This window comes from Pleurodeles waltl, chromosome 4_1, assembly GCF_031143425.1.
Source record: "Pleurodeles waltl isolate 20211129_DDA chromosome 4_1, aPleWal1.hap1.20221129, whole genome shotgun sequence".
NCBI lineage: Eukaryota > Metazoa > Chordata > Amphibia > Caudata > Salamandridae > Pleurodeles > Pleurodeles waltl.
In genome coordinates this window covers 858,967,742-858,982,152 of record NC_090442.1, presented here as the reverse complement: position 1 = coordinate 858,982,152, position 14,411 = coordinate 858,967,742, and the positions used below count along the sequence as shown (strand labels likewise).

Genomic DNA, 14,411 nt, shown 5'->3' with positions numbered 1-14,411 from the left:
CAAATTATTGAAGAAAAACTGCATGGGGGGGGCGCAAGTTATAGTTACCTTAGGGCACGAGTTATGTTACCTGAATTACCTCTAACTGTTGAATTTCTATGGTTTTGTGTAAGTAAATTCAGAACCTAACTTTAAGTAAATCTGTATGTTTCGTTTATTTCTATTTCCTAACTATAATGATCCTTTTTTGCCTTTTTCAGTATATGTGTATATATATATATATATATATATACCTAGTAGCGGAGACCTAAGGCCTCATTACGACTTCGACCGCCGAAGCTGCGGCAGGCAAAAGACCGCCAGTAATAGAGGTCTTTTGTCCACCATATTAGGGGTTTTCCACTGGGCCAGCGGGCCGAAACAGCTCGTAATCGAGCTGGCGGCCATGTTGTGGTGCGTAGTGTGTGACAGCACCCGTCATGCATTTCACTGCCCTTAATTCAGGCAGTGAAATGTGCAAGGGGCTGTCATGGGGCCCCCGATACCCCCTTTCCGCCAGCCTTTGCATAACAGTGAGACCGCCATGCAAAGGCTAGCGGAAAGGGGACTCATAATCCCCAGGGCAGCGCTGCACTGGCGGATTGTGACCGCCAGGCTGCCAACAGGCGGCAACCTGGAGGTGCAAGCGGTCGGACTGTGGCCTATCTACCACGGTCATAATAGGGTGGTTGGACTGCCATGTCTGCGGTGGTCCGACCGCCATCACAAGTGTGGCGGTCTTGAGACCACCAGACTCGTAATGAGGGGCCTAGTCTCTATAGAAAAAGCTGTTTTTTCCTTGCCTATATCTTTGGCATCGCTTGACGAATCTTCACAAAATTTTCCCCAAAAATTTGACAGTCACATGAACTTTTGTCTGGAAAATTTCAGGGTCATGAAATTTAGAGCTTTTCCAATGTTAATTTCCATAGGAAAAATTGAACAGCGATAGCTCAACCACTGGACGGAATTACACCAAATTTGGCATAAAGGTAGCTCTTGCTCCAGAAAGAGCCCTTTTTGTTAGTTGGTGTAACTCCTTTCTGTAGTTTTTGAGAAATTTAAGAAAATCCAAATGTGTGTATATAGGGTCGCAAAGGATTCGTGACCCCTAACGATCTCATGCAGAGATCTGATTGGTTGATAACACTTCAACAACAGAAATGTTGTCAGCTGTCTTGGGACTCGGTTTCAGCCGAGTCCCAGAACAAAATATAAAAAAATACAAAACGGGTCAAGGTACGAACACCGTGACCCCTTACCTCTAGCAGTGGGGGTGTACAGTGACACCCCCAGGGCTAAAAAACAATTTTTGTTTTATTTTATGGTCCGATCTGCAGCAGATCTGTGGATCTGCCATAGAATAATAATTTTTAGAAAACCGAAGCTCAGACTACAGCGCTTCGTTATCATGAAGCACCCGGGTGGGCCAAGTCCCAGGGGCATTTCTTTAAAAGTGGGAGGGGGGCTTCTGGCCCCCTCCCGCTGCCCCGAGGCTCACTTCCTCCCCGGGGTATTCATCAAATGACATGCGGGGGCCTGTGGCCCCCTGTGCTCAGGAGACCACCACCCCCGAGGTTACACTGAATTTTGAGCTGGGCGACCCCGGCCCCCCCCCCCCCTCACTACAGGGACCACCACCCTTTAGAGCAAATCCTTTAAAAAGAAAAAGGGGGGACCCATGGCCCCCTGGTGCCCGGGGACCACCACCTCTCTGGGTAAATCCTTTAAAAAAAAAGGTACTCTAAGCCCCAGGGAACACCCCCTGGGGCTTCTATATAGTTATATGTGATGTCATTGGTGATGTCACGGGCCATGTCATGAGTTATGTAATCTGTGAGGTCATAAGCAGTGCATTAGGGTGGCACAAGTTGTAGTTAGCTAAGGTAACTGTAACTGCTGAATTTCTATGGTTTTGTATGCTTGAAATGTGAGTCTAATAGTAACGTCCCTCTAACCTTTGTTTTCTTCAGTGAATTTCTACGTTTAAAAAAAAATCTATTTCCTAACTATAACATCCCTCTAACCTTTGTTTTCTTCAGTGAATTTCTACGTTTAAAAAAAAATCTATTTCCTAACTATAACATCCCTCTAACCTTTGTTTTTCCTGTCATTATATATATATATATATATATATAAATGTTGTACAGCTCAAACAAATTGGAAGAGCATGTCCTGATTTCAGCAATGCATCTGAAATCTTAATCATCCCAAGACTGGAAATGATGTAATCATTGCACACGCAGGCCGACCTGTAGCTTATTTGCTGACAACCCAGTATCACTTACTGAGTGATATAAGCGACATTTATTGTCATTACAAATCATGCTATTACGGTACTGTTACCAGATAACTAAGGACTTACCGGCTGCCCCCCTTTCTCACTTCGTGGCCAGAAATAACTATATCCTCCTGGCTCGAAAAAAACATGGTGATTGACCGAGGACAGGAGTACACTGATCCATGACAATGTGGGCTGTTGTGAACCTTGAGGAGAAAAAGACAAACTCTTTGTGAAACGGTCGAATTACAAGCCAATTACTGCAAACAATGTCAATTCCTGGTGATATGTAGCAGATGAGAGCAACAATGTAATGTACAAAACTTTTATGACGCAAAAGTAGGGAAATGCTGGTCTTTGTATCTTCATCCTGGACATTCAAGGGTGTGTTCAATCAAAATTGAAAGCACGTCATACATAAATTGTGAGTAAGTTTTATTTAGGCTTATAAATACACTCATGTTTTAGATTTTTAATTTGCAAGTGCTTATTCCACTTCAGAACAGATTGAAGGAAAGCGGAACGCCTCTGGCCAGATCAGTTATAATTGTACCTAGGCAAATTGTCATACTGCTTCCTGACTCTTCTGCTTGTTTCAGGGAAAACAGAATATTACCTCAGCGAGGAGTAAAAAAAACTGGTAGGTAAAAACCTGCCCAGATCAGCCCCATAGACTATGAGCCCGGAGTATACCGTTGGTATACAGTGTGAAATAAATATCAGGACTGAGCCACGCACAAAATATGCAGTCTGAGGACACACCTTGCTCAGTTGTAAGATCTCTTATTTACTACAGTGCTGGACGTTTGTGTCATTATATTTCGTCAGTGGAAACTGGATTGACTTTGGACGATTTGTCCAATCCAGCAAAAGATTGTATTTTAATTTTATTGTGATAAATAGGGCGCTATGTGCGTGTGTGCTAAATAAAGTACGTTGTTCTACCATTATATGGCTTTGGTTCTGTGCCCATGATGGTATAAGGTCGTCTGACTAGAATGTTCTGTTGGCCATATAAGGAGTGGTTGTCTAAGGAATCGTAAAGCTACTTGGTGCTTGTTTTCTTTTACATGGTTTGTTAGTTTGGAACATTTTTCACTACTGGTACCAACACTAGCCCCGCATTTTGAAACTCCTGAAACGAGATTGCAGTTTACCCTTGGTGATTTTAAGGTGCCAATTGCCTCTTTGAGGCTGTTCAAGCAAGGAATATGGTTGCTTCATTATTACACATACCTATCAATGTCCTGACCAAATAAAATCTGTCACCCTTCATGTTGTGCTTTTTCTTACCTGCATTTGTGAATTAAGCTGCCGGTGGTAATAGGGACACTGCTGGACCTATGAGAATAATTTGTTGTCTAATTCTCTCTGATAAAAAGTGCAGAATTCTATTTTTTGATGATGCGCAGGATTAAAACTGGATATATTTCGGTATACCACAATGTGACTTTCACTTGAACTAAACACAACTTATAGAACATTCTCGACCTTCACTAAGGAAACTGGACCAACTGAAATGCATATTGAACCCACAGAGACGCTTCAGCAAAGCCGAAATAACAATAACATAAGCGATGACATGCGGTACCAACCGATAGTCATTCACCATTCAGGCAGTGTTCAGGCAGTTTGGATACTATGAAAATGGCTAGAAGACGACATGCTGGCACAGTGCAGAAGGAAAGTACAACACAAATGCCAAATTAAATCACCCAGCAAGGAAATGTACCGGCAATGAAAGACAAATCACAGAGTAAAAGGCCAAAGACAGCCATATTTTTTCATGACTTGTGAATGGAAGGCATCTTAAATTTCATTTTTGATGAACAATGTGCAACAAATACTGATATGGGGTGAATGAACAGTATTCAATGTTATATATTCCAATAACGCAGACGCACACACGTTTAAAATTGTAATATTGGCAGTTGGTGTTCTGGTTGATGATGTGATCTGGAAAATGTGTCCTTGAATAATTAAGTAAAAATACCTCCAGTTGAATATTGTGGTGACCCTAAAGTGACCATTACACATTATTCCTACTCCACCATTCTGTCCTTGCCAACCGTATGCACGTTGAATATTTGTCCTGGCGTCTTCAGTAATGATTCGGGGTTACTTCTGCTGGCAAGGACTCCGGGGGGAACCTGCGACCAGGGCCGACTATGGGGCCCAGACCACATCATGGCCAGGAGGCCCGCCCCCTGCACCATGCCACAGGCGCCCAGAGGCACATTTAACTCAGCATGACTGCTGCTGCGTGGGATACTTTTGCTGGCAAGGACTCTTGTGGGAGCATGAGACCGGGGCCAACCACAGGGCCCAGATCACATTGCAGCCAGGAGACCCAGCCCCTGCACCATGCCACCTGCGCACAGAGGCGCATTTAACTCAGTGAGAATCCTGCTGTGCGGGACGCACCCACGCATATGCCAGGACAAAGACCAAGCCAAGACTAGGCCAAGTGCGGGCCCATCTGCGTCTGTCCACGGCTGGAGGAGGCTGGGCTGCACCACCCCTTCTGACCGTGTTGGCAGATATTGGAAAGACTTAAACTTTGTTTTTTAGCTGCTAGTTTATGCTGCCAAGACCATGATCTATATCCTCCTGCTTTAACTAGTCTTTGTCAAATATGCCTAAATTTTATTACAAGACCGGAAGCTCATATTATGCAGACTTTTCTTGCTTTAATTTTTAACAGCAGCCAAGTAAAGAACTACAGTACCCAGAAAAAAGAGAAACTACAACGATGACATCATAGCTGCAACAGCCAATAGGATATCATATAGCAATACTAATATCTTAACTGCGAGCAACAAGTCCTCTTTTCTTGCTGCTCGCAGTCAAGATAAGTACCTTCATTATTTGCTCGATATTTTGATTGTACTAACTGTTTTCAATTATTTACATGTGATTGTACAACAGCGCGTTTGTTATTTATGCTTAAACGCGCGTCTTCCTTTCTCGCTGCAGCGCGTCTTTCCACGGTCGTTTGTCGGCCGTTGTAGACGCGCGCGTGCACGCGCGCCCATTCTTGACATTCCTGTCATACCGGCATACCTTTCTGGACAGGGCCCGCGCCGCGCCGCGTCTGTTTTTCTAGTATTTCGCTCGTTTTCTCTCCCGGCTGCCTTTCTCCACCTCAGTTCAGCCGCTCTGACGTTTTCAGTGTCAGCCAGCTTCTGCCTTTCATTTCGGTAGCACCCCTATTTCCTGGTTCCTGCCCCTTCAGCCACTCCCTACCATTTTCTTCATATTTAACCCCTGTTTCCCCAGTTTCATTTAGATTTTAGGTTTATTTTCTTTAAATACTTATTTTATATACTTATTTTAGTATATTTTACTGTCTTTGTCATTATGCCTGAGGAAGAAGATTCCCAAGTCTTTCAAGAAAATTTAAAGTCCTTTATTAAGGACTCTGTACAACAGGCAGTGACTGTTTCCATGTCAGATATTACAAAAAATATAGAAGCCTCCTTTTCCAAAATTATGTCCTCTTCCAAGCTGCCTGTTAATAAAGGCAAGAAATGTGCGGCCACCCTCCCAGTGCCATCCAAAGGCGTTTCCTCTGGTCCTTCCACCCGAGAGGTCTCTAAATCGGGTCCCCCTTCTTCTCCAGTGCATGTTTCACAATTGAGAGACACGGATGATGAGGATGATGATTCTAGTCATGATGACGATATGGACGGATTGGCAGATCCATTTTTGTGTGGGCCTCTGGAGAAAAGGCGCAAAATTTCTCCGAGTGACGGTGGTCCCGTTCACCCTGTGTCTCATGTTTTAGTTGACCATGCTGGCGAACCCTTATTCGACCCTTCCTTCATGGTTCATCCAAATTCAAAGGAGTGGTATCCATCTGATCATGTGGCTGATTATGTTTCTTTCTTTTTACGCCATCCCCTCGACAAAGCCACTCGCAAAAAGCTTAAGTCGGAGTGTCCTCGTCCCTCACTACCAGATAACATTACGGCAATCCCAGTTATTGATCCCAACATGCTGATGTTTTTCACCAAATTCAGCAAGGATCCCAAAAAGGGCGTTGATAGAGCTTGGTCAGGTTGTCAAGACAAGCTCCTTGATTTGGTGAGTCCTCTCACCAGAATTTTTGACTTGGCGGAAGAGGCTAAAATGGACAACAGTCCTATAGATCCTGAGGTTCTTTCGAACTGGGCACAACGCGCTATCTGCATGCTGGGGAATGCCAATACTCAGCTATCTATTGAGAGGAGGAAAAGTCTACTTTTGAAGATTGATCCTAAATTAGCCTCTTTAGCCTCTAAGGATGATGGCCCGTTGGCTAAGGGCCAATTATTAGGGGACTCTTTCATCAAAGATCTGGGGAAATATGTGTCCACCTTTGCCTCCCTGGACAAGGCCCAACTTTCTATGAAAAAGATTTTTTCATCTCGGGTTTTTGCCAGGGCCGGCAAAGGCAGGAGTCGCTTTGCCGGACGCTCCATCAGAGGACAATACGCCAACAGAGACTCCTACAATCAGCAATCCCAGCTTGAGACCTACACGGGATATAAACCAAGATTCTATCCCCGTCGATCAAGAGGCTACCGTCACAGGGGCTACGCCAACAGAGGAGATCAAACCTCCGGTAAGTGTTTCCGTTTCTGGCCTTCCTCCAGTAGGAGGCAGATTGGCTCTGTTTCTGAATTCATGGTTTTCTCTCACCTCAGATCCCAGGGTAATTCAATCAGTTCAAGGGTACCTGTTAGAATTTTATCAAACCCCAATTCAATCCCGCGTTCCTCTGCCCCTAGTTTTTTCCCAAGATCAAGCCGAGCTTCTGCGCGTCGAAATCCACTCTCTCCTTTCCAAACGCGCGATAGAACCCGTCCAGTTCGACCCTTCGGGTTTCCTCAGCACCATCTTCCTCGTCCAAAAGAAAAATCAGAAATTTCGCCTGGTGTTGAACCTAAAGGCTTTCAACAACTTTATAGTTTATCGACACTTCAAGATGGAAACTATTCTCCACCTCAGGGACATTCTGCTTCAGCACGATTGGCTGGTCAGATTAGACCTTCAGGATGCCTACCTCACAGTGCCAATTCATCACTCACACAGGAAATTCCTTCAATTCCAGTGACTAGACTCCTTCTATCAATTCAGAGTTCTTCCCTTCGGGCTTTCTTCTGCACCTTGGTGTTTCACCAAAATTCTCAAACCCTTCGCAGCCTTTCTCCGTTCTCACGGGGTTCGTCTAATCCTTTATTTAGACAACTTTTTGTTGATGGCGCAGGACAAACGTCTGCTCCTAAACCATCTTCAACTTTGTCAGAACCTACTTCTCAGCCTAGGTTTTCTTATCAATGTACAGAAGTCGGTCCTAATTCCGACTCAAAGGTTGGAGTTTCTTGGTTTTCTAATAGACACTACTCTGTCGGCGTTGCAACTCCCTCAACACAAAGTATCCTTAAACAAGAAAGAGATTCATCAATCCCTATCTCTCCCTCATATCTCCCTCAGGACTCTGGCACGTCTAGTAGGACTTTTGGCTTCTTCTATCCAGGCCATCTTCCCAGGTCCTTTACATTATCGCCCCCTTCAGCGGCTCAAGATCCGTCATCTTCACAGGGGTCTCGCTTATTCGGATCCCTTGGTCCTAGACGCCGAATCCAAAGAAGAACTTCTGTGGTGGTTGACACGTCTAGATGCCTGGAACGGCAGAACTATCTTCTCTGCCGCCCCAGATCTTGTATTAGAATCCGATGCAAGTCGGACTGGTTGGGGCGCAAGATGTGGTCAGTTCTCGACTGGGGGCGCATGGTCTCTGAAGGAGTCCTTCTTGCACATCAACAGTTTAGAGATGCTTGCAGGTTCCTTTGCCATCCGCACTTTTGCAAAAAACAGAGTAAGTTGCACCATCCTCCTCAGGATGGACAATTTGTCCGCGGTCAGGTATATCAACCACCTAGGAGGTACCAAATCCAAGATCCTTTCCACGTTGGCGAAGCATCTTTGGGAGTATTGTCTTCCTCATCGGATCTCGGTCAAAGCAGTGTTTCTGCCGGGCAGACTGAATACAGTAGCGGATTGGTATTCCAGACATCTTCACGATTCCAGCGATTGGCAATTGCACCCTTCAATATTCAGGCATCTTTCTTCCATCTTTGGCGAAATGTCCATAGATCTTTTTGCTTCTCGCCTCAACTCTCACCTTCCTTCCTATTTCAGTTGGAGGCCAGATCCGCAGGCTCTAGCCACAGATGCCTTCCTTCAGACTTGGCCGTCTTCCCTTCTTTATGCATTTCCTCCTTTCCTTTTCATTCCCCGGGTTCTGGCTCAAGTACGCAGACAACTGTCCACTCTGGTAATCGTAACTCCTTTCTGGCAGACCCAACCGTGGTACCCAACTCTATTGGAGTTGGCAATCGATCGACCCATCTGGCTTCCTCACTTTCCCGACCTCCTCTTGGATCCCCAAGGCCAACAACATCAGTTAGTTCTCAGCGGCTCCTTGTTCCTCATAGCCTGGAGAATTTTGGGTCGTCCTGGAGAACCCCAGGAATTTTGGAAGATGCTGCTAGACTCATCCAGCAGGCCAGGGACCCTGGATCCTCCAGAGCCTATAGGTCCGCTTGAGCCCTTTGGAGCAGCTGGTGTCTGGACAGGAATTCAGATCCCTTTTCAGCAAATGTAGTTTTAGTTATAAATTTCCTGGCTTCTTTAGCCTCTCAAGGTAAGGCCTATCGCACTATTAACATGTACAGATCTGCCATCTCTGCGGAACATCAAAGAGTTGATGGTAGGCCAATTGGAGAACATCCTCTCGTCTGCCAATTATTAAAGGGAGTAAGATACGTTTTTCCACCGTCTCCTAAATATAATGTCATGTGGGATGTTAATCTAGTATTACGATTTCTCACCTCTTGGCCTAATAATGAGTTGCTATCTCTCAAACAGCTTTCGGACAAGTTAACCATGTTTTTATGTCTGGTCTCTATCAAACGTGTCTCAGACGTTAAAGCATTGGATGTTACTTCCTTTTTCTTCTCCCCCCTTGGTGTTTCTTTCCAGGTCAAAAGACGTACAAAAACTAATTTAGCTTGTGTCAATTATCAATTTTTTCCCTCTCAACCCAAATTATTTGTTGGAAATTGTCTGAAAAGTTATGTGACTCGTACTGCAGATTTGAGATCGTCCTCTGCCTCCCAACTGCTTATTTCCTTTCAGAAACCACATAACCCTGTTTCTTCCCCTACTCTGGCTCGTTGGGTTAAATGGGTCATGTCCCTAGCTGGCATTGATATAAGTTCCTTCGGTGCCCATTCGGCCAGAGGTGCTTTGGCCTCTCGCGCCTTTTGGGCAGGATCCTCTCTACAGGATATTCTCAAGTCTGCAGAATGGTCGAATTAAAATACGTTTAGAACTTTTGATTGTAAACCGATTTCTCATGTTTCAGATTCAGTCATTGCTATGCTTTGAACATGCATAATATGAGCCTCCGGTCTTGTAATAAAATTGAGATTTTCCTAGCCTTGGTGTCTGAAAGGCTAGATTTTATTAAAAACACGGAGGCGAGTATTATCCCACCACTGTTTTAACCCGCCCTGTATCTTTCTTTCAGTGCCAACTCCCTCTTCCAGTGTTGGCTCGGCATGATGCACACGAACAACTCTTACCGACTTTGGATTCGCCCTGCAACGTCTATTCCTCCCAGACGGCTCTCAGCTTTCGCCATTTTCGAGATTGTTGCATGGACTTTGTGACTTTGGTTTCTATATTCTATGCCGTTTTGTTTGTTACTTCTCCTCTTTAGTTTCGCATCAAGAAATGAGGACTTGTTGCTCGCAGTTAAGATATTAGTATTGCTATATGATATCCTATTGGCTGTTGCAGCTATGATGTCATCGTTGTAGTTTCTCTTTTTTCTGGGTACTGTAGTTCTTTACTTGGCTGCTGTTAAAAATTAAAGCAAGAAAAGTCTGCATAATACTCGCCTCTGTGTCTTTAATAAAATCTAGCCTTTCAGACACCAAGGCTAGGAAAATCTCAATTGCAAACAAGGGAGCACAAGATAGCTCTTAGCACTTCACCAGTGTTAGACCTGACAGCCTTAGGGTGGTCACCCCTAACTTTTTGCCTGCCTCCCTCCACTTTTTAGATACTGTTTTTGCTGGTTTTAAGACTCTGCGCACTTTACTACTGCTAACCAGTGCCAATTGGCATTTGCTCTCTCCCTTTAAATATGGTAACATTGTATCATACCCAATTGGACTATTTAATTTACTTATAAATCCCTAGTAAAGCACACTATGTGTGCCCAGGGCCTGTAGATTAAATGCTACTAGTGGGCCTGCAGCACTGGTTGGGCCACCCACTGAAGTAGCTCCTTAACCTTGTCTCAGGCCTGCCACTGCAAGGCATGTGTGTGCACTTTCACTGCCAATTCGACTTGGCATTTAAAAGTACTTGCCAAGCCTACAACTCCCCTTTTTCTACATATAAATCACCCCTTGGGTATGCCCTAGGTAACCCATAGGACAGGGTGCTGTGTAGGCGAAAGGTAGGACATGTACCTGTGTAGTTTACATGTCCTGGTAGTGTAAAACTCTTAAATTTGTTTTTACACTGCTGTGAGTCCTGCTCCCTTCATAGGCTAACATTGGGGCTGTCCTCATATATTGTTTGAGTGGTAGCTGCTGATCTGAAAGGAGTAGGAAGGTCGTATTTAGTATGGCCGGAATGGTGATACAAAATCCTGCTGACTGTTGACGCTGGATTTAATATTACTATTTTAGAAATGCCACTTTTAGAAAGTGATCATTTCTTTGCATTTAAATCCTTCTGTGCCTTACAGTCCACGTCTGGCTGGGTTTAGTCGACAACTCCCTTGTGCATTCACTCAGACACACCCTAAACACAGGATACTCAGCCTCACTTGTATACATCTGCATTTTCAATGAACGTTCCTGGGCTGGGAGGGTGGAGGGCCTGACACTTGCATGTCAAAGGACAGTCGTCTGCCCTTACACAAAGGACTGCCATACCCCCTACTGGGACCCTGGCAGACAGGATTGAACTGAAAGGGGTCCTTGTGCACTTCTAAGCCACTCTTTGAAGTCTCCCCCACTTCAAAGGCACATTTGAGTATTTAAATAGGGCCACTGCCCCTACCAACTCAGACACTTCCTGGAGAAGAAACCTGAACCAGAACCTGCACCCTGCCAAGAAGAACTGCCTGGCTTCCCAAAAGACTCACCTGTCTGCTTTCTGTGAAGGACTGCTGCCTTGATGTTGCCCTGCTGCCTTGCTCCTCTCTGGCTGTGGTGAAGAAGTGCTCTCCAAGGGCTTGGATAGAGCTTGCCTCCTGTTCCCTGAAGTCTCAGGACCAAAAAGACTTCATCTCTACAAGAAGGACTCCTTGTGCTGTGAAATTCGATGCACAGCCTGCCAGAACCGACGCACAGCTTGCACTGCGGTGATAATTTCACCACACGCCGAACCGGAACGACGCAGCCTGACTTCGCATCGAGAAGATCGATGCAGTGCCAGAATAGTGAGAGGGAATTCTATGCATGGCCCACCGTATCGACACACAGCCGGAACGACACAGCCTGACTTCCAGAGAGGAATCAATGCAGCGCCTGCCGTGCAGTAGAAAATTTGACGCAACGTCCACCAAATCGACACAGCTCCTGTGACTTCATCCTGCCAGTGCAGGAAATCCACACATCGTCCCCGGGGCGTCCGAAAACCCTGCAACCCGAAGAGAATCCACGAACGAGCACCGGAAATCCATGCACAGCCGTCCCTGCGTGAAAACTAAATCATGCATCGCTGTGTGCGTCCTGAGAAATCAATGCACACCCCTTTGTTTACACGCATCTCCTCCTCTGTGGTTCTTTGCAGAGATTTTGCACACAAACCAGGTACTTTGAGCTTGAAAGAGACTTTGATTGATTTTAAAAGACTGAATACACTCTATATCACTTTTACAGTGGTATCTCAACATATACTTATTGCATTTTAATCATTTCGACCTGAATTTATCCAGATAAATATTATATATTTTTCTAAACACTGTGTGGTGTGTTTTTGTGGTGCTATACTGTGTTGTTGTATGATTTATTGCACAAATACTTTACACATTGCCTTCTAAGTTAAGCCTGACTGCGCAGTGTCAAGCTACCAGAGGGTGGGCACAGGATAATTTGGATTGTGTGTGGCTTACCCTGACTAAAGTGAGGATCCTTGTTTGGACAGGGGATAACCTGACTGCCAACCAAAGACCCCATTTCTAACCTTGGTGATCAGTGGAGAGGATAGGACTTGTATTTGTGCAGTGATATACAGTAGCTAAGTATTCACTACCTACCCACGTTTGAAGGTCAAACATTTTTCATCTTTTTTAATGCAATTTAGTTTTTCCTGACAATTTTCTAACTAAAATCCTCACTCAATATGTCTCAGGCTGGGTATCAAGATGGAAATGAAGATTTTGACCTAGCCCTGTTGGAGACTTATACTGTCAAACCACTGAAAGGGTTCTGCAGGGATATGTAAGTACCCATCCAAGGTGCTTCCAGAAAGGAGGAATTTCAAATGGCGCTGAGGGCCTCGACAGAAGCCCATTCAGAGGAGAATGCTGAGGAGGAGGAGTCAGAGGATGGCCCCCAGAGCATTTTTTGCCATCAGTGGATGAAGTTACCACTACAATTGTGCCCCCCTGCCAAACCAGGGAGCATTGTCTCTGATCAGGGCCTGACCGCAGAGTAAAGGAGACAGGAGAGGGAATTTCAATTGCAAATGGCAAGGTTGAAAATTGGGGCTCAACAGGGGGAAAGGAGGGCAGAGAGAGAAGCAAAAGCAGCTGAGAGAGCCTTGGCTGAGAAGAAACTTTTGTTGGCTCATGAACTGAGTCTCAAGGAGCTGGAGATCAAGGCCAGACATTCTGAGTCCAACAGTGATGGTGGAAGCATACATGCAGGACCTGTTGGGGAGAAAAAGGTTTTTATACCCAAGTGCCAAGTTATGTGGTGGGAGATGACATTGATAAGTGGTTGGCTGCCTATGAAGTTGCACTAAGAGCCCAGGGGACCTCTGAGGAGCAATGGGGGGCAGCCTTGTGGTTTTATGTACCAGTAGTGGGGAGGGACACACTTCTTACACTAGATCCACATGATCAGAATGTCTATGCACCAATGAAAGCCGCTTTACTGGCCAAGTTTGGGCTGACCCCTGAGAAATACCGTCAGAGGTTTGGGGACAACACCAAACTTTCCACACAAACTAAGATAGATTGTTTTGATTTCTCCAATAAGCCACTGAATGGATGAGTGCAGGGCAACAAAGTAAATGATTACAAAGGGTTATATGATTTGATTCTGAGAGAGCACATGCTCAGTATTTCTTTTACAGAGTTGCGCCAGCACTTGGCAGATAATAAGCTGACTGATCCCAGGAAGCTTGCTGAGGAGGCAGACCTCTGGGTTAGCACCAGAGTGTCCAAAAAGGTATCTGGGGGGACACCCACAAAGGTGGTCAGAGTTCACAACAGAAGAAAGAGGGGGGAGAAAAACTTAAAGATAAGTAACTCTCAAAAGACCCCCAAAACAATTCCCGGGGGAGGGTGGTAACCATTCCTCTTCTAAGTTTGGGAAGAAACCAGGGTACTTCGACAAGAAGGTAGGTAAGTTCATCCCCAAATGCTTAGAGTGCTACCAGCATGGACACTCTAAGGGCGACTCCCAGTGTTCCAAGAGAGCACAGCCCACCACTGGAGGACAGACACCTGGGTTGGCTAGTGTAGCGCTTGGCGGGGAGACAGTCCCGGTTAGCTTTGGGGGGCAGACAGAGGTGTCCCTAGAATCCCTGGGAGATAAGGAGTTGGTGCCTAAAGCCCACATGCCAGCCAATACTTCCAAGTATAGACAGTGGGTCACCATTGATAGGTAAACAGTGGAGGCTCTGTGTGACACAGGAGCCAGTATGACTACTGTCAAGAGTCAGCTGGTGTCAGCAGAGCAGATAGTCCCTAATACATTCCACCAGGTCATAGTCGCTGACAATCGTGAGAGTCACCTACCAGTGGCTCTGGTTCCCTTTGAGTGGGGGGGGTCTCTGGCACTCTGAAAGTAGCTGTGAGTCCTGCCATGCCTGTAGATTGTCTGTTAGGCAATGATCTTGAGCATACTGC

General features: G+C 45.4%; 1 protein-coding gene across 1 annotated transcript in view; it reads right to left on the bottom strand.

Moving 5' to 3' along the window:
• The window catches only part of OTOGL (otogelin like), a 1,080,166-nt gene that overhangs the window by 866,957 nt on the left and 198,798 nt on the right, over nucleotides 1-14,411 (bottom strand). The window contains exon 5 of the mRNA XM_069227564.1: nucleotides 2,345-2,466. Coding sequence (XP_069083665.1) covers nucleotides 2,345-2,466 — 122 coding nt within the window. The remainder of the gene's footprint in view (nucleotides 1-2,344; nucleotides 2,467-14,411) is intronic.